This window comes from Pocillopora damicornis, chromosome 5, assembly GCF_964200805.1.
Source record: "Pocillopora damicornis chromosome 5, jaPocDami1.2, whole genome shotgun sequence".
NCBI lineage: Eukaryota > Metazoa > Cnidaria > Anthozoa > Scleractinia > Pocilloporidae > Pocillopora > Pocillopora damicornis.
Window position 1 is genome coordinate 5,529,936 of NC_142674.1, and position 19,645 is coordinate 5,549,580.

The 19,645-nt window shown below is 39.0% G+C and overlaps 1 protein-coding gene across 2 annotated transcripts; it reads right to left on the reverse strand.

Moving 5' to 3' along the window:
* Nucleotides 1-1,111: 1,111 nt before the first annotated feature.
* LOC113667011 (uncharacterized) lies at nt 1,112-18,185 on the reverse strand. Of its 2 annotated transcripts, XM_089207196.1 has the most exons (23): nt 18,048-18,185; nt 17,890-17,975; nt 16,703-16,761; nt 15,976-16,031; nt 14,738-14,901; nt 14,286-14,326; nt 13,145-13,245; nt 12,558-12,644; nt 12,139-12,180; nt 11,289-11,400; nt 10,372-10,534; nt 9,568-9,655; nt 9,041-9,147; nt 8,360-8,454; nt 7,510-7,602; nt 6,684-7,090; nt 6,025-6,167; nt 5,376-5,616; nt 4,932-5,188; nt 4,238-4,345; nt 3,955-4,064; nt 3,240-3,384; nt 1,112-2,562 (listed from the first exon to the last, which is right to left on the reverse strand). In XM_089207196.1, the coding sequence occupies exons 1-23, from the start codon at nt 18,140-18,142 to the stop codon at nt 2,465-2,467; spliced, it is 2,898 nt and encodes a 965-aa protein (XP_089063322.1). In that variant the 5' UTR covers nt 18,143-18,185; the 3' UTR covers nt 1,112-2,464. The 2 variants fall into 2 exon arrangements, with proteins under 2 accessions (XP_089063322.1, XP_027038607.2); XM_027182806.2 differs by lacking the exon at nt 12,139-12,180.
* Nucleotides 18,186-19,645: the final 1,460 nt, after the last annotated feature.

The window sequence follows — 19,645 nt, forward strand, 5'->3', positions numbered from 1 at the left end:
TATGCCTAATGTGAAACATTACTTCTAATAGAGTCTCAATGGAATGAAGGCTTACGGTTAAACTTCAGGCCATTTTACGGCTAAAACTTAACTTCCTTCCTTTGTTATTAAAAGAAAAAATTTTACGATTAACATTTTACGGCTAGCCGTTTTACTGCCATCAAATCATCAAAATTTGTGTGGTCTGAGAAAGGAAACCCCGACGACAAATTATTTAAGTTTTCAATTGGAATTCAACGTCGCCCTCGTTCGTTATGCTGAGGTTAACTTGTGGCGCCGTAAGAGATGGTAAGCACATCCAGTCATTCGCGAAATTCCAACTAAAAATACATATTCATTTTTAAATAGACATCTTCCTTAGCGTTGCCGCCCTAACTTCTAAAGATCCCTATTGTCGCTTGAAACTGAATTTCGATCCATTTACGACTTTCTCCTCACTATCCCTTTTTTTTTCGGCTCCAATCTCTGTAGTTTTCCTTTTTTTATTGTTGTGCCATCCGCTCCGATACTTTTCTTCCATCTGATAGGCTGGCGAAAGAAACAAGTCACCAAAGAAGACAGAGGGGGAGGAGTTTCTGCGCAAACTCAGATGAACGGAGCCTATTAATCTTCAGTGCTGCCGACAAAAGGGTCAGCGGTTGGGGATCCTAGTTGGTAAAGGACTGCAAACAACGTCTACGCATGTGCAAACGTTGTAATGACCAGGTTATGTGCTTTCAAGCTGCCAGAACCGTGTTTCCTCGCCCGTGTTACCAACAACCACAAAAGCCAGTAAGTCACGGCATTTAAGAAGCATCTAACCTCTTTGTTAAGGCTCAAAACAGACAGGATACCCGCCTGAAATATGCTTTGAATCCGAAAGTCCCAAATTTTCTTTCCCACTACTTTTGTTTCCTTCCACAGATTTCTATGAAAGTTTTAATTCTGTTTCGTTTATTTTGCGTGGCAGCGGTTGCTTCTTTTGTATCCCTTGAAAATATCGCGCGGGAAATTGGCGCGCGGCCGGCCAGAAATGATCTCCTCGCGCATGCCCGACGTTTGGCCGCTGTGTTTGCTGGGAGTTAGCGCGCTTTCTACAACTTAATCATAGTCACTGACTACGATAAAACAATTTCATTAAAAAAATGTTTATTGAACACACACAGTCAAGCAAGACTGCGAACAGGTCTATAAATAAACCATAAATACAATTTAAATACACATCTTTCTTAAAATTTCTTATTTTGTTTGTAAATTGTTAAAGGCTGGAAACCACTACAGAAATTCAAAACGTGAAATCAAGTTTTCAAAGGCGTAGTACAAAATAATTGGCGGGAAAATTTCAAATCTATCTAATAAGCATTAATTAAACAGCTTTAGACACCATGCGCAGAATTACCACAGAGAGCCATTAGTCAAGGTCTCGTTCAGCGCGATATAAGTACAAGATACACTTTGAAAAGCGCTTAGCCAAAGACTTAGTCGAGGTTATTCTGTTGAGAAAAATTAGAACCTTATCAATCTTAGGAGTTAGAGGGTTAAACTTTAAAACCCTGTCACTCCCAAGATCTAAATCACCATGGTTTCAGCTCTGAAAATTTGTTATCAAATCAAGAGATATACACTGGTTGGTATATTCTTTCTTCTTATCACCTTACTGCTTGTAAATGTTTCAATCCTTCGAAGGAAAATTCCGTTTTGGTCACTCTTCAGAGTGAAAGAGTTAATGGAATAAGGGAATTAGGGTTACTGTAGCAACCGCTCTCTTGGATGTCACGCAACACTCGCCCTAAAGTCGCTCTGCATGACATTTCCAAAAAGAAAGCTGGAACGGAGACCACTAAAAATATGTTGAGTTATTTTTTCCGAAACAAAAATAAACTAATTCAAGAAAGTTTGCAATTTCTCTATCATTAGTGTACGTTACTGCTAATTTCAAATTTAAGAAATTTGACAATGCAATGTTACAAATCTCAAAAATACGCAAATCTTGCCTGCGATACAGCCCAAACTCTATTTACAAAGATTTTCCCAATTTTTTTTTTCTGTAATTGATAATTTAACTATTTCGTTTTGTTGAAGTACTTGCCGTGAGAGAAATTAGATAACGTGTACGTTAAACAACTACACCAAAAACCAGAATTACCCGATTCTCTGACCGCCTCTTTTTAGTTTTGAAAAGAGGAAAGTAATCCCCTTAAAGAACTAAAGAACGAAGTACTCAGTTGAATTATAAAGTAATTTAGGGAATCTTTTTGTCATTGCTTTTCAAATTACACTTCAACAACATTTCAACAATACTTTGAATATGTAAAAACTAAAGTTTCTCAAGGAAAAAAAAAACCGAAAAAATTTCTCTTAATGCCGTGCAATATTGTTACTGATGAAAGCGATACAATGGAAACTTAAATATCAAAGCATCTGGCCATTTATTTTTTCCCCGAAAGAAACGTTAGTTGTTTTTTTCCATGCCCTGCACTCGCCTTTATCTCATATATCTTCCACTCTTGTCAAGCTTAAGAATTTTCGCAAGACGCTGTTTTGTCGTGGTTACAGCCTTTTGACGTCCTCTTTTACCCGGGACTGCACAGGAAGTGAAAGTGAATGACAGTCAAAACAGTGGTGGGGGGGGTGGGGTGGGTGGGAACGGCTCAGATCCCCATCCCCCGAATAAATCTATCTAATCCACCTTGAGACTCTGTAATATTTTCTTAGGACCCCCAGCCCCCACAATGTCAGTCAGTTTTCTGCCCCCCCCCCATACTCTTTTGGCGTCGACTGATCCTCCCCCCTTCCCCTAAAAACCATGTGATCCTTGCAAAATCGTCCACCCACCCGCATAATGACTGACCCCTTATCCCTTAGTGTGTGATTCGGAGGTAATATTGTAGGGAGAAATTACATGCTAGTCCCCCCTGAAGGTTTAAAGGGTTACAGGAGCGCAGTGGTGGATCCAGGGGGAGGATCAGGGTAGGGGGGGCGGATGAGACCCCCGAGCACAGAGTCCTTTTGGGTTTTTACGACTTGTCTGACAAAAGAGTTACTACAACGATGTGATGGCAAATTACTACTAAAAATTAAGTGTTCAAAATTTACCTGTTTTAAAAGATTTCTTAGCTTACAAAGGCAGCAAACGTAAAAAGATTGTTTTTTTTTTTTCAAATAAAACTTTGGATGCCCTCCACCCCTCCACCCCTTCAATACAGGTCTGATGACGCAACAAAGAGGAGGACATGACCGTAGATATTAACCAGCCTCACCTTTTGCGTTGCTATCAGGTTTTGAATTGCTCGGTGTTGGATCTGGTACTGAGCCTTTTTCACTTCCGTTGAGCGCTCCTGAATTATTTCCGCTTGAGCTTCCTCGGTCACTTCCCTTGGCACTTCCAACGGAAGGAGAAGGTCCCTGTAAACGACAGATCGAGAGAATGAGACTTACAAAGTGTGACTACCATAGCCTCACCGCAATCCCAAACTAAACCCTCTTTTCAATAAATTTGCTTTTGCCAGGCAGAAGGTTTGGCTCAAAGCTTGAGCCTACATCAATAATCCAAAAGTTAAGGAAAAAGTAAGAACTGAAACTGTTTAACCCTATTACACCATCACATCAGCATGCATATTATCTGTACCGTTCTCTCTACATTTCCTAAGGTTCTGAAAAGGAAAATTTGTTGAACAATCGATAGCTTTCTTTGTGTGTGGTCACTTCCCTTATTCTCGTGACCTCAATGTGTGATTCAGGGATGATATTGTAAGAAGAAATTAGACGCTGGTCACCATTTGGAGTCAAAGGGTCAACACGAAAATCGATATAAACTCGAAGAATTAGCATAATGCAATCGACAATTATACAATGCCACAAACGTTCAATTTTTCACAAGAATGACACTACTTAAGAAGGACATACATTGAAAAATTCCTAGGTAACAAATTAAAAAAAAAAAATGGAAAGTACGTTAATAATGGTCCCACTCACCTCAGGAGCGCTTTCTTCTACTGGTGAATTCAGCAAACTACCGGTGGTAGTTCGTCTGGATTTCGGACGAACTGGCCTCTCTTCCCGCGATGGCGAACAATGCAGTTTACCTGTTGAGCAAAACATGGCCATTTTTTCCAATCTTGTTTGTTTACTTGAACGTGACATTACGTGACCGATGTTTTAGCTGTGTGTGACCAAGGCTAAACCTGCGCACTGCTCAAGTACAACTGAACTCAACACAGCTAAGACATCAGTTAAACAAAAACTTTGTGTTACTTACTTTTCGGATTCCACGTCGAGTCAACTTTTTCGCTCTTTTTCTTTCGTTGGCCGGGCTTCCATGAATTATTTTTGTCTTCCTCTGTCATCTCAGCGAGCGGTGGATATACTGCGCAGAAAATAAGAAAAACATTCAGGAACTCATCACAAGGAGTCTGAGAGAAAGTGACAACAAGTGATGTGCCCAGAGCGCCGGAAAATTTGCCCCTGATTGGTTGAGAGAAAGGCGCGATTTTTTTGGCCAATCATAAACAAGGAGTCCACGAGACAGTGATAACAAGTAAACTGCCCGCAAGAAAACGCAGGTTACCAAGTCGTGATTGGTTTCAAAGTTGCATCTGATTGGTTGAGAAAAAGGCTCGAGTTTACCGGAACAATCATAAACAAGCAGTCAATAGGAAAGTGGTAACAAGTTAACTACCAAGAGCATGGGAAGACGCGAGTGATCAAGTCACGATTAGTTTTAAATTTGTATCTGATTGGTAGAGAAAAAAGGCGCAAATTTTGTGGACCAATCAAAGATCTTGGATTACTTTAAATACTCGATTAAAAACTGCTCTTTCTCTTGACCAAAATTTTGTCAGATTGATGCACTTAAAGCATGAGGTGCTCATTAGTAACGTAGAATTGTTTTCTTTGTTTGCCTGATTGCATTCAAGGTTTTCGCCATCACGAACTCTAGTTTATTTCCTCACCGTATTTACTGTCGTGGAAATATTCTGGGTCTCCAAATCCAAGAACTTCGTCTTCGCCCTCCGAGTTACTCTCGCCTCCCGCTCGCTTGGAGTTCAACTTGGAAGTACTGTGTGCTACAGTGGAATGCGAAGACTGGGCACTACCTGATTTTCGTGCGGTACTGGGGATAGATTGGGCGGATGAAGATCCGAGTGAACTGACACCAGCGCCAGCACTGAGACCGAACAAGAGGGTTTTGGCCGCTTCTATTTCCTCCCTGATGAAAGGACCAAATTTTTTTTTAATCAATGTCACGCTTTCAAAAGCTCGACCTTCATTTATTCTACAGACATGACGTAACCTAATGACATCAACGTGACATCATGTACCGACCCAAGCTCTCTCGACCTAATTGAAAAGGGATTTTGTCTCGAGCTAATTTTACTGCGTATGCCAACTCTTACTTAAGATCAGTTGCCGAAGTCCAGTCCAAACCGGCCACAGGTTGTTGAGTTCGGGGAACTGATCCGGTGGCCTGGAGCCCGCAAGTGGTCACCAGGCTTCCATGTGTCGTTCTTAACTGTGCAGGGACGAAGCTGGGAGTTCCCCCGAGACTGAAGTTAAGTTCATTATCTGAGGTGTCGCTGCTACTCTCTGTCGTGTGGGTGGGGTAGGAAGGGGCGTTCTTGTTGGGCATGTTGTTCACTGTAGATTAATTAGAGGAAGATTCGTAAGTGGATTGTAAATTGCATGTAACGGTAGATATACAATTCAGTTGATGCTGAGATCTTTTCAGTGGCAAATTCGTGCAAGTTAGTCTACTTCAGCGGAAGAAATCATTTTCAACTGTACGTACAGACCTCAAAATCACATAGAGTCGAATCTTTTCCGTGTAGTCAACACTTCTCGGTGGACATTGATAGAATGTCTTGCCCCCCTACCCTTTCAGCAGCCAGGCAAAAGAAAGTGTCTCCGTGGTCTTTATGTTTTCACGAGGAAAATCAATGAGGGTCTGGAAAGAAGTATTTCTTCTCTCTCTTCTCCCTCACAAACAAACTACTTGCCTAAAACAGGCTAATATCAAGAGGGGCAATGTAAAACATAACAGCTTACTGGACAGTTTCAGCCGCAGTGGTCCTTGCTTGGACGGAGAACAGGAATATGAACCATCCGGGATATCGCTTCGGTCAGACACCTCTTGCGACAGCGGTTGGAATTTTTTACCTGCCATTTTCCTACTGTTGCGATTGTTATTACTATGAAAGAATAAACAGCAGAACGTTGGAATATTTTTTTCGCCCTTAATAACACAAGCGTAATATAAGGAAAAGTTTATACTGAGATCTGTTGTGGAATCATTCTCTTCTGAACTCCAAATGACAAATGTATGTTGGGGCGTTGTAGAACCAGAATATCGAAACTATCACAACAGCCAATCAGAACAGTGGAAAATATCACAGAGAGCCAATCAGGGCTCAAAATAAAATCCTTTAAGCAAACTGTCTAAAGCGCGGGAAAACAGAGTGGAAGACAAAAATTAAGCGGGAAAAGCGAGTGAGAAAAAAGCGTTTGGTTTTAATCTTGCATTTTGATTGGTTGAGGGTGTCGCACCAGTTTTCTAGACAATTATAATGTTATCTCGGATTAATTACCACAGTTATATTACTCTCGAAAAAGAAAATAAAAAGAAGTCGGAGAAAAAAAAAAACAAAAGCAACAACAACCAAACCTAGAGGCTGAATATTAAAGCTTGCTGTATTTAAAAAACTCACTTGATAATTTTTCCATTCGATACAACAAGCTTCAGCCCAGAGTCCACTGAGGCACCGAGCTGCGCTTTGTCGCCATTCGACTCCATTTCGCGTGCCAGTGGTTCCTGCGTTCGTGGAATCTTCAGCTTAAGCGAGGGAAGACTTGTTGAAAGTGGATCAGCTTTTCTTTTTAAATCTAATCCAGTGTTTGCTATTCTTATCACGGGTTTACTGTCATCCAGCTCACATTTTAAATATTCCCCGGCATTTTTCGAATTGCAGACATTGTAGTTCTCCGGTTTGGGAGCTTTGATTTTTAGGCGCGGCACAGACCCGTCAACCAACGGCGCAGCCACTGGACTCCCACTTCCCTGTTGACAGTTCTCGTCGATTTTAGGGGTTGAGGGCCTTGAAGTTTTTCCCGATTTCTGAAATCAAAGCAAAATTGTTTCATGATGTTAGCTTATAAACTCTTGCCTAAAATTTTCCCTGAGCACGATTCATCAGCCGGATGGCGCTCTCCAACTTTTAAACGCCCAAGGTCTCGAAGGTAACAATGGATTTTAAGAAATAAATAAAGACATAGTAAGAAACTACATATATACAACATAGAATAAATGATACAAGTCCCCTTTGTGGCACATTTAGATTTGGTTAGGTAAAAGCCAAAATACCAGTACTGTAAATAGAGAACACAACGACCACTCGGATCAAAGCATGTCATCGTGAGGAGAACCCGACAACGCAATAAGTTTCAAAGCACGAGGCAAAGGAAAAAGAATGAAAGCCTGGATTGCTTCCGTTCCTCGGTGGAAAATTTCTCTAAACACAAGTGAAGTAGACAAACCTCGGTCTTTTTAAGTTCTTTAGCAATAGACTTGATGAGCTTGCTGGGCGATACACTGTCGGGAATGAAGAACTTGTGAAGCTTCGTGAACGCCTGTTAAATTGAAGACAAATTTAGCAGCATGACAACACGGTATTAAATAAGAAGATACGTTGTTGTTTTAGAGGTTTGCGGCTTTCCTAACAGCCTAGTTTTAGGCCTTTCCTTAAATCTAGGTAGTTCGTAAGGCCGCAAAATTCTAAAAAAAAAATTTCTTTCAAATCAGCACCAACAATCCTCATGGTATCAACAAACGCTTTTCATTCAACCAATTCATGTTTGTGTTTTCCACGTTGCCATGTTCCCACCAATAGCGCAGCTCCATTTCTCTGTATATAAACAACACACGACCCACAATTCCTCTATTCGTTCTGAGGAAGGGCTCGAAACATCAGCTTTAAAAACTCCTCACGGTGGCCAATTTACATTATCAACTCAGTTGATAGAACCAAATTATCCTGTACTAGCGGAGCTCGCAGAGCGTAGCCCCATAATTAAACAAAATAGTAGTAACCCATCAAGCCGAAAAAATTTGGATGTACGACCGTGCAAGGTGCTACTTTTAACATGCGTGGCCAACTGTACCGCGGGCACGCCAACGCCACGGCTTTGTCCAGTAGTCCAGTGGTCAGTGCACTGGGCTCCGAGTCGGACGACCCGGGTTCTAGTCCTGGCCGGGGCCAGGCGTTGGGAAAAAAAATGCGAGCTCCGCTTTTAGGCTTAGCTAAATCTATATATTAACCCTCTGACGCAGCACCACAGTTTCTTTAAAAACTTACCCCATTTAAACTAGCAGTGACTGCAGCCTTACCTCTCCTTTAGCGCTCCACTCCTTGAGTACTGCGACGAGGCTGTTTAAACTCTGTATTACACTGATGGGCGGTTTTCTGCCTGCTTCATGGACGGCTGCGCCATAAAACACAACAACAGAAAAGTAATTTGAAAGTGTAGTCGGATCGTCCAGGTGAAAGAAGTCACTGATGTTTAAACAACCTTGGCGCAAGTCATCATCAGAGTCGAGTGAAGAGTTATTAGTGAATCGAGTGATGTAAGTCCAGTTCAGTTTTGCCATAATTTTATTGGCTGTAAGACTCGTGTAGCGTAAGTCGGTCAACACAGCGGTCGAACGCTGGGCATGCGCGAGGGGATCAATTTTTGGCGCCGTGCATCAATTTCCCGCCTAAAAATTTTTGAGGAAAAGATAAGAAACAATCGCTGTTTTGCAAAATAAGCAAAAGTAATTGAAATGTTCCCAGAAATCTATAAAAGGAAACAAAACTCAAGACTTTCCGAACACAACTGAAGCTTAATCAAGCATAGGCATCCTGTTCATTTACCATTCTGCTTTAGTCTTTATTAATTGCTAATATGTGCATTTGGTAAACTTTTCGTGTTTCGCAATTACGTTATTTTCTGATAGTGTCGATAATGACATCTAACTGGTCGTAAGAGTGCTAAAAAACAAAACTGCACATAGAAAACCTTTCCTTACCCTTTATCTTATCGAGTAAATACACGGCAGCATACCAGTTTATCGTCTCAAAACACGGATGAAGGAATTTATCAGGAGTCTTGAGTTGTCTTTCAAGTTGATAAACCCTGAGAATATTCAAGAATATGCGCATCATCCTCAAGAAGCGATTAAAACGTAACTTCTCCCCATAATATCCATACATTATCCGGCAAACAGGTAATAAGAATACTAAAACGTATCAGGTTAAAGTTGTTATCTTGATCTAACACAAAATTCTTGTAACTAATTTACATCAAAATGTGTAGCAGCTTGAGGGGAGAGTTAAGAATTAGATCTTAGGAGTTGAGGGAGTTAACCAACGACTAAATGATTGACGTAAAATTCAGATTAGAGAGATTATCCAGAAAACAGGCGACGAAAAGAGGCAGAGGATCAGTGGGAAGGTTAGCGTGATACAACACCAAAAATCTCTTCAGTAGTTTCCAAAGAAATGTAGAAAAGGTAGAAGGGAGAATTACTAGGTAGATCTTAAGCATTGGACTTACCTCAGCTGAAGTTCAGTGTTGTAAGTACAGAGAAAGTTCCCTCCAAACACCAGTGAATCAACTGGTGTAAATACTGCATGAACCCAGCCTGAAATGATGAAAACATTTCGCTGGTAAACGTTATTCTCACCGCACAAAAAGTGAACTAGAGGTTTCAATTGAAGCCGCCGGTTTCCAGCGGTCTACCGCCGTCTGTTTAGCCTGTGAGCAGGCTTTAAGTTTTTGGGTTTTGCCTTACGGTACACCCGCCTATTACACCATTCTCAGCCGCTTATGGAGAAAGCTATTGAAACCACTGATACACCCCACTAATGTGACACAATCTGCAGTGCTTTTGTGTTCTACATGTATTCTGTGCTCTCAATCTCGCTACTCAAAGCATGCACAATGTAGGCTGACTCTGAATGAGTTCGCATTTTAATTTAGTAGCTAATGATAGTTCCTGAGAGAAAAAAACGAGGGAGCTGTTAGTGGGGTCGAAACCCGACCCAAACCTGCTTGCTGTTTTCCGCTCCGCCGTCACTACTGCGCCGTATGCTAATTTCGCCCCGTTTTAAAAACTGAACGCCTTTAACCCTTTAATTCCCAGACCAAATTTGTAATCCTCCTTACTGTCAACCACACAATTCCTATAATGTTAGTTCAGAGAATTTAGTATTGGATCAACTAATTATCCCCAAATTGATAGTGTTCTTTATTCTCATCACTTTTCTGGTTGATTTTGTATTGATATTGTAAGGAGAACTTCTGTCTTGGTCTTTCATGGGAGTTAAGGGTTAACAGGCTGCTTCAATTCATACACACCTGTTGGGATAAACATGGTTTGGCCTGGTTTTACTGAACACTTGTAGCAGTTCTTCACCATATCACCAAAGAACACCTCGCTTTGCCGAGCAGAGGAAACCCATTTTTCATACTTGGTGAAATTTTCTTCATTGGGTTCAACAAAGTAAAACACTTTTTCACCCTGAATAAAGGAGAAATTTGCTCAATTAAAACATATGCAAACTAATTTTATGTCAACATACCCGATATATGTCTATGTACCTGAATAATGATGTAACTTAAACATTTTCTCTTCCAAGATCTCATCAGTAATTCTCCTTACTGTCTGTCAATCAATTCTTTAATGTTAACTTGGAGAATTTGATATTGGATCAACTGGTAATCCCCTGATTGATATTTCTCTTTATTCTCATTACTTTTCTGTTTGATTTTGTATTGATATTGCAAGGAGAAAGTCTGCCTTGATCACTCTTGGGAGTTAAAGGGATAAGTTTTCTTTTACAAGGATTGAGGAATGTAAAAAAAAAGAAACATTGTACTTTCTGTTATCATATCCTGCTGCTGTCTTTCGCAGTGAAACTAAACTCCATTTTTCGTTTCCTTCATTTTTTCTTTAAATACAATTCTCATAAATGGATGTCATTTATCTTAATCATTTGGCTCATAAAATATTTAGATCAATCTAAGATCTAAAAAATTGCACACCCGCCTCTCCCCTAACTAAACAACAGGCAATTGATAACAAGTAAGGGTTAATGTTAGGTTGAGGGGGGGAGGGGGGGGGGGGTGTTGAGGTACATAAAGCTGCACAGTTGCTTAGACATTGACAATGATCCAAATATTTCCCACCTGAGTTTTAGATAATTCTCAGTTTCCTCACAGCCATTTTTTGTAATTAATTTGTACAACAGATATTCATGTTTAACTTCACTGACCTTCAAAACATGATACCACACTGAGGTGCCTCCAAAGTCAACATGGAAATCTGTGTATGAATTCTTCACACCCATTAAACAGTATTTCTGTACCAAAGGCTTCTTGTGTGGGCTGGTAAGGATAGTAAAAACAAGTGAATCCTGTCATAGTTTCCCTCAGATACATATTGTATTTCTTTGATTTAGTGTCCATGCTTTAATATGTGCCCTCCCCTCCTCTAAATACTGGTAAGCATCCATCCCCTTGGTCATAATATCAAACAAATGCCCCCCCTTGATTAAACACCCCTCTCCTTCCTCACTTTCTTAACCCTTTACACCCTAAGATCATTATGCATATTCTCCATACTGTTCTCTATACATTTGCTTAGTTCTACCAAGGAGAATTTGTAAAACCATCACAGAGCTTTGTTAGTTGCTGATCATTTCCTTCATTCCTGTGACTTCAACCTTTTATTCAGGGATGATATTGTAAGGAGAAATTAGAACCTTGTCACTCTTAAGGATTAAATGTGAAATAGTGGGGAAACATGGAAAACCTGTATCTATTGCCACTTCATTTGTAACCTTTTAATCTTCAACTACAGTGGAATCAATACTGGAGAATGGTTTGTTAGAAAGCATCCCCATGATCAAGCGCCCTCCTTCCAATAAGTGCCCCTCCTTATGGCTGAAGTTCTAAATGAGCACCCAGGCACTTATTCAAGGAAATTCAGTCTGTGTATTAAATTGTCAATCTTCTAAAAGGCTAACGCTACAATCAGAATGCATATTCTTCACACTGTTCTTTAACCATTTTTTTTCCTAAGGTCCTGACAAGGAGATTTGTTTAACAATCAAAGTTTCTTACAGATGTAGGTTGGTGATCATTTCCTTTACTCTCGTGATCTTACTGAATGATTGAAAAGTAAATGTAAGGAGAAATTAGATGCTGGTCACTCAAAGGCTTAACCCTTTCACACCCAACATCTCATTATTAATTCTCCTTACTATCTGCAATATAATTCTTGCAATGTTAGTTCTGAGAATTTGGTACTGAATCAACAAGTAACCATCTAACTGATATTTTTTTTTTCTCATTGCTTGTCTGCCTGTTATTGTATTGATATTGTAAAGAGAAATTCTGTCCTGGTCGCTCATGGGAGTTGAAGGGTTAACAAATACTCCAGTAATTGATATTTTCTTTATTCTCATCACTTGGCTCCTTGATATTGTTTTGACACTTTAAGGAGAAATTCTTTCTTGGTCACTTATGAGACTTAACCCTACCTGTCATCAGGAAGATCTGTTGGCCACACATGACTGGCCCAATCAATATCTCGCACAATGGCTGGAGCATGAACAAGGGATGACAAACTGAAAGAGCCCAGAGTAACATCAGTATGGTAATACGATAATGGCAATAGTATATTATTATGTGCCAATCAAATGAACCTTCAAACCCACCCTCCACCATACATTATTATGTGTTACTCAATTCAAACCTTCAAGCCCTTCAACTCCCAAACAACCCACTGTTGTCCATGCCCAGGGGATGGGGAATTTTTAAACCTTGCCTGGCTGAGGTAGTGCCAATCTTTCCTGGGAAATACAAGTGTTTAACACTTAAATAAGGACTGAGGTGTTGAAGGTAAAGTTTTTAATTTTGCAAGCAGATGGCTCAGAAGAAAAGGTCCAAAAGTTCTAGTTTTGCCTTTTTTTAAAAAAAAAAAAAACAAAACAAAACAATTATCAGATTTAGCACTTGGGTGGGGCATTTCAACACAATTTAGATATAATTGATTACTGGTGGAAAGGAAGGAATTGAACTGACTGCTGCATACATGTACATGTATTACACAGAAAAATTTCCATACCTTGTATTAGAGAACTCCAAACTAATAACATTCAAAATCTTTTTCTTGGTAGGACTAACGTAATACTCGGTCCATTCTCGCATGCGCATACGATGATCCTCCTGCAATTTGTTTTGGACAATTACACTTGTAAACTAGACCAACTGATTCGAGTGAATAAAGGGGGTAAATTTCTTAAGAAACCGAGGTCCTGCGTCAGTGGGAGAGTATAACAAGGTAATTTACCATTATCAACTGAGTTGAAAACTAAAATTGGTTTTGGGCATTAGCCCGTAGTTGAAACCTCAGCTTTGAAACTCTTTACAGTGGCCAATTTACATTATCAACTCAGTTGATAAGACTAAATTACAACTGATTCCAACACTTGTTTAAACAAACCTTCAACTCCCAAGATCTCATTAGTAATTCTCCATACTGTCTGTCATATAGTTCTTGTGATGTTAGTATTGAGAAGTTGGAATTGGATCACCTAATTATCTCCCAATTGATATTTTTCTTTATTCTCATTACTTGTCTGCTTGACATTGTACTGATTGTGTAAGGCGAAATTCTGTCTAGGTCACTAGTGGGACTTAAAGGGTTAATAATGCCTCATTCTGCTCTACATGATACAGAACAGCTACAGATTAGTTCTATTGTCATCTTCATTGCAAACTACAAATGTACCCCATTTTCCACCTCTCCTAAACAGATCTCTTGTGCAACATGCCAAAACTGCTAAAAATACATCACATTCTTTGGAATGCAGAACTTTTGGGTAGAAAAAGCAGCAAGTTGATAATGTAAAATTAATATATTGAAAAAAAGGTATCATGTTACAAATGCATATCACATTGCTTTGCAGATTTATTGAATAATAAGCAGTAGCAGTAGATTTGCTACAGATACACTGTAAACTAGCTCATACTAACAAGACAGATGAGTCAACGTGCAAGTGTATATGAGCCCAATTCAGACATGCTTAGGTTATATAATTACTTATGTACACATTAATGTGCATTTTACAAGTGTTTTTAGTCAACACATATCTGAGCGATACTGTACATTTGCAGGTATCATAACACATGTGTGGATGTGCACATACATGATAATGAATTCATTCTGAGAAATTACAGATATATGGGAAGTAATTGGCTTTTACCTGTCTGCAGACATCAATGACATCTAATTCCCTCATAGAACCTGCAACATATATGAATTACTGTTAGTCCAGTTTACTAAACACAAAAAGAAGATCTTGATTTTTACTTGAAGAACAAGATCTTTAACCTTTTAACTCCTGGAAGTGATTGGCATGTACATGTAATTTCTATCTATAATGTCCATACATTATCCAGTAAACAGGTAACAAGAATACTAAAACTTATTCAGAAGAAGTTGTGATCAAATGGTAAATTCTCGTAACTGATTTACAAGGAAATGTGTAGTAGCTAGAGGGGAGAATTGATCAGATCTTGGTAAATTAAGGGTCACAGTAATCTATTTTAGCTGATAATTCTCAGTTTAGCATGACTTTAGGTTCACACCTGCAGTGCAAAGAAATGTATACAAGCTAGATAACAAATAATTCAACTTTTCTAACTACTAACGTACCAACATGTCTCTCAACATCCATGACAGTAAATTTTTTGTCCGGTATAACCATTCCCAAACCTTCTTTATTGGTAACAAGGATAGGCCTGTTAAAACCATGTGTCTCAAAAAACTCTGTAGACAGATCTGTGCCATTTTCAAACTTCAGAATAACATTATCCTCCCTAAACAGAAAGACAGAATTTGATAAATGTCCACATAATTGTTTGGTGCTCCTTCAGTTACAAACTTCATGCAGCTGTGTTTCTTTTCACCAACTCTATTTATGATGCAACAAATAACACAATTTTCTCTGACATATCTCAGTGGGCCGGGATCCTAATTCCTGGAATCTGATTGACTACTACCATGCCCAAAACTGTCCAGCTTCTAATAACATAGACTATAGTCTGTAATTTCCTCAGTGCCAATTGTGGCAATGAGGAAAAACAACTAGCAAAACAAAAAAAAAGTAATTTACTGCTCTAGATTTATCTGTACGGGTAAAAAGTGTGCACATAGCCTTGGGTACAGCCCCCGGCAAAGACCTTTGCACAGTTTTTTCCCCATACAGACATCCTGTTGAGGTAATGACATTTACAAAAGTACGTCAGAGGTATATTTTGTGAGATACAATTTAAAGTATTCAGGGTGTTAACCTTAAACCTTTACTCTTTCAGAGTGACTGGCTTCTAATTGCTCTTTACAATATCACATTTGAAACAAATATTTATATAAGGGTCATAAGAATATAGGCAATGATTTCCAATTTCAGAGGGTCCTGTTTGTTAGAGAAACTCTCCTTGTCAGTATCATAGGAAGTGTAAAGAGAACAGTATGGAGAATAAGGAGACTGATCGTCTGGTGTAAAATTTAAAAAATCCAGTAGCAGGAGAAAAGTACAAGCACAATTTAACCTTTTACACCATACATTAGTATGCATATTCTGCATACTGTTCATCATACAATTCTTAAGGTGCTGACAAGGAGAATTTGTTTAACAATCAATAGATTCTTTAGTTGGTAATCAATTCCTTTATTGTAAGGAGAAATTAGATGTCAGTCACTCTTAGGGGTGAAAGGGTTAACAGAACAATAATCTGCACATAACAGGCCATCAATTCTGTGCAGTCACACTGCAATCTTCCCACATCTGATGGCTAATAATCATCCTGAATATTACCAGAAAAATAAAATAGCTGATATTAGAGAAAAGACACACTGACTGCGATGGGAATAAGGAAAACTTCTTTACTCACTTGAATTTTCTGGTTTTTAGCTCCTTGATAAATGCAACTGTCCCTGCTTGGATGGCCTAGATGAAACAAAAAGCCAACTTGTCACCAAAAAAAAAAAGAAAACTAATGCATACAAAAACATAAGTCACCTAATGAGATATAAATCAATCATGCAGATTTAGTTCATGCATGTACTGTTAAGTCCTGATAACAAGAACTCTTGCTAACTCAAACCAAAATTGATGTCACCTGGATTTCCGTCATACAATTATTGCAATTTTACCCTCAGTATCTTGAACCCTTGATAACTCAAACCACCTACTAACTCAAAGCAATTTTCATTTCCCTACAAGTCATTTTCAAAAAATTTTTACTCCCGCTAACTTGAACCATGTCAAAACATGTCTGTCGATACAAGACAATCAGAACGAACAGTGTACTGCAGTTAAAAACATTTATGGTACATAGTAATTTCTGCACTAATTTGGTGTTCCATTTTCACTCAACTTCTCTATGATTAAATTTGAGTAAAACACATATGCTGTATGAACAGAGAAATGAGCAAACACCATTTTTGCCTTATTTCTGGTCCTTTATTTTCCAGCTCTAGATAACTTAAACCTTTTTCAATTTCCCTTGAAGGTTTGAGTCATTGAGATTCGACTTTACTGACATTCCACAACCTTAACAGAAGTGATAAAAAAATTAAAGTTTCCCAAATATTATTGCCCAGAAATAACATTTTTACCTTTGACCCATCATCTATTTCACTATAGTCATGACGATGCCAATTGCGTCTTTTCTTCACTGAAAGCAAGAAAAGCACAAGTCAGTAAATGGTTTGAACTTTGAGGTAGCATTTGATCATGCAGTGTGATAGTTCATGTGAGGATAGGCCCAAGAGGAACTGTTGTTACTTGAGGTGACTGACATTTCCATGACCTTGGCGGCAGCCAACATTAGAGACGACAACTGTTCAGACAACCCTAATCATAATGATTTCTGCTAAGGTTGTCAGAGGTAAGTCACCACTTCCCCAACAGTCCCAAGTTAAAGAAATAAATATGAAGTAGACAGGTGAGGCACTGCTGAGAAAGGTATTAATTTGGACAAGAGTAATCAGAAATAGTTTAAAGAAGAAAATAAAGCCAAAATAAAAGTAGTAATATTAATTACAAGTTCACCGCTATGTAGCTAAAAATCGTTAACCATAGTTTTTACCGCACGTGTTGGATAGTAAAATAAAAAATTAATCATACAATTTAAAGCGGAAGGAATCCAAATATAGTTCGCTATGAAAAGATTACAAAATTGCGAAGAGGATTTGATGGTTTAACCCGCATGGTTTGTACAGCTTTCGCGAGACTTCAATTCATTGTTTACCATTTCAAACAACTTTGATTCAATACACAAACGCTTAAGTTTTGAAACTTCAGCATCCAAAATTACAGAAATTACAGATGTCAGCATTTGAAGTAATCCTTGAGATTGGATAGAAAAGTCTCAGAAACCTTCGAACATAAACTGACCTGTGTTGCATTTACATTAATATCCTTTTCATTACTTCTGATTCTTTCACTCAAACAGGTGATCTCATTGACGGCAGTAAGCTGCGATCTGCACGTTCAATTTTGTCTCAGGATATGATTCGCTTTCTCTTAATCGAGATCAACTCTGTAAGCGGCAAATTAACCGAAGGAAAATCTACCGGATTTAAAATCTTTTTTTGACATTACGGGAAAAAAAACCAACGGACATTTTTTCCAAAACAGTTAAGGAGAAGAGTGAGCACCGGAAAACCTTCCTGTGTATTGCTTTAACCGATCGAAGTTACCCTTCCAAAGTATTTCACGTGCTGAAAAAAACACTGCTGACTTTGTGCATTCTTATACCTTTTATTCAGTCATAAAGATAGTAAAGATGTCATTTACTTACGGGTTAGTGGCCCGTGTAGTAACGCACAATCCGGGCAGTGGTACCGCTCGATGTCTGAAGCTTGATGCTCTTCAATACCAACACAACTAAAAAAAGGCAGTTTAACGATTATTTTAGAGCGAAAGAACAACTAGCCGCTCAGGAACAGAGATACCGACCTTCCGTGATACCATTCTTCGCAAGAATCGCACTGGATCATAAACTGAGTCGGGTCGTACGGTTGTCTACATACACAATACAAAGGGTCCGCCATGTTGTTTCTCTTTGACACGATATGACGTCATGATCAGAGTGGCCTCGCTTGAGTTCTAAGACTTCTTAGACTATATGGAAACGACCGCTCAGTTAGGAACAGTACTTGAGTAGATTTGAAAATATGGTCTGAATAAAATTCAGGCCTGTGCGGGATTTAAACCCATGACCTCTGCAATAACAATTCATTGCTCTACCAACTGAGCTAACAAGAAAACTGGGAGCTGGTCATTATGTTGGTTCCAACACAGACACTCTCTGCTAAAGGACACTTGCGTACTTACAATCACTTTTTTTGCGATTCGCCTTTTTGCCTCCTTGTCAAACTATGTATTCACACATTCCTGTGGATGCTCTCTCGGAAGCAGACACAAACACTTTTAAAAGTGAAAATTGGATTTTTCATTTGTTTACGCTCGCCTGCGTGCGGACACTGTTCACAATGTACCTTTTTGCCAATGGAATGTTTTTAAGAAGCACCAAAGTTACCTGTATGGACGGTAGAATAAACGATCAGATCTTGGGATTTAAAGAATGAAGGTTGAGACAGTGGTCAAACTGGGTATGCGGGAGGGGATCAATTCTGGCTTGCTGCGCGCAAAATTTCAAAGGAAAACATAAGAAACAACAACTTTCTCGGAAAATTTACGAAATAATATAGGAACGTTCATAGGAATCTGTGAAAGGAAACAAAATTGAGGAAAAGGGAAACTCCCAGACTTTTCGAAGCTTCTTAGGCTATCCCATTGATTTACCATTATTTTTTGAGCTTTACCAAACAAGTTCCACGCTTGTTAAAATCCCTGACTTACTGGCTTGTCTTTGTTTGTAACTTGTGTGAGAAAACCTGGTTCTGACAGCCTGAAAGCAAGTGACCTGGTCATTAAAATGTTCACATATGCGTAGACTTTGACTGCTGTGCTATCCTGGATTAGCTGACCACTCGCCTCGATTCCATGAGAGGGACTCGTTTCCATGTGGTAGCCAACTACACGGACAATCCCTTAAATAGTGAAGTGATTCAAAGTTATGCAAGTTTCTTGTTGAATTGAAACTAGTGAACTTCTGTAAGACACAATTACTGAATATCATTTTACCAGAGACCAAACGTACTTTTCTAATCCATTATTACTACCAGTTTGCTGAAAGAAAATGTTGTGATTGATTCTTCGTCTCAATTTCGTTAAGGTTTGGCACTGCAAACTCAATTATTAAAAAAAAAATCTTGAAGTCTTTGAGATTCCGTCATGGTAACTTGAATTTCATTGAAATCGCAAGCTCTGTAACTCACGCCTCTCTTTCACGCCTCTCTCTCTAAAATTGTTTTTCGTCTAGCTTTTACTGATGATAATCTAGCGTTTCCACATCATCCGATTGTGAAAATGTAGGTTGATTAGAAAAAAACAAAGAGCCAGGTGCCAGACGGGAATTTACAGGCGAGTGATTGAAGGGGGTAAGTGGTACTGTACTGGTGGAGGTCTTGCAAGAAAGCTGAATAAAGGGC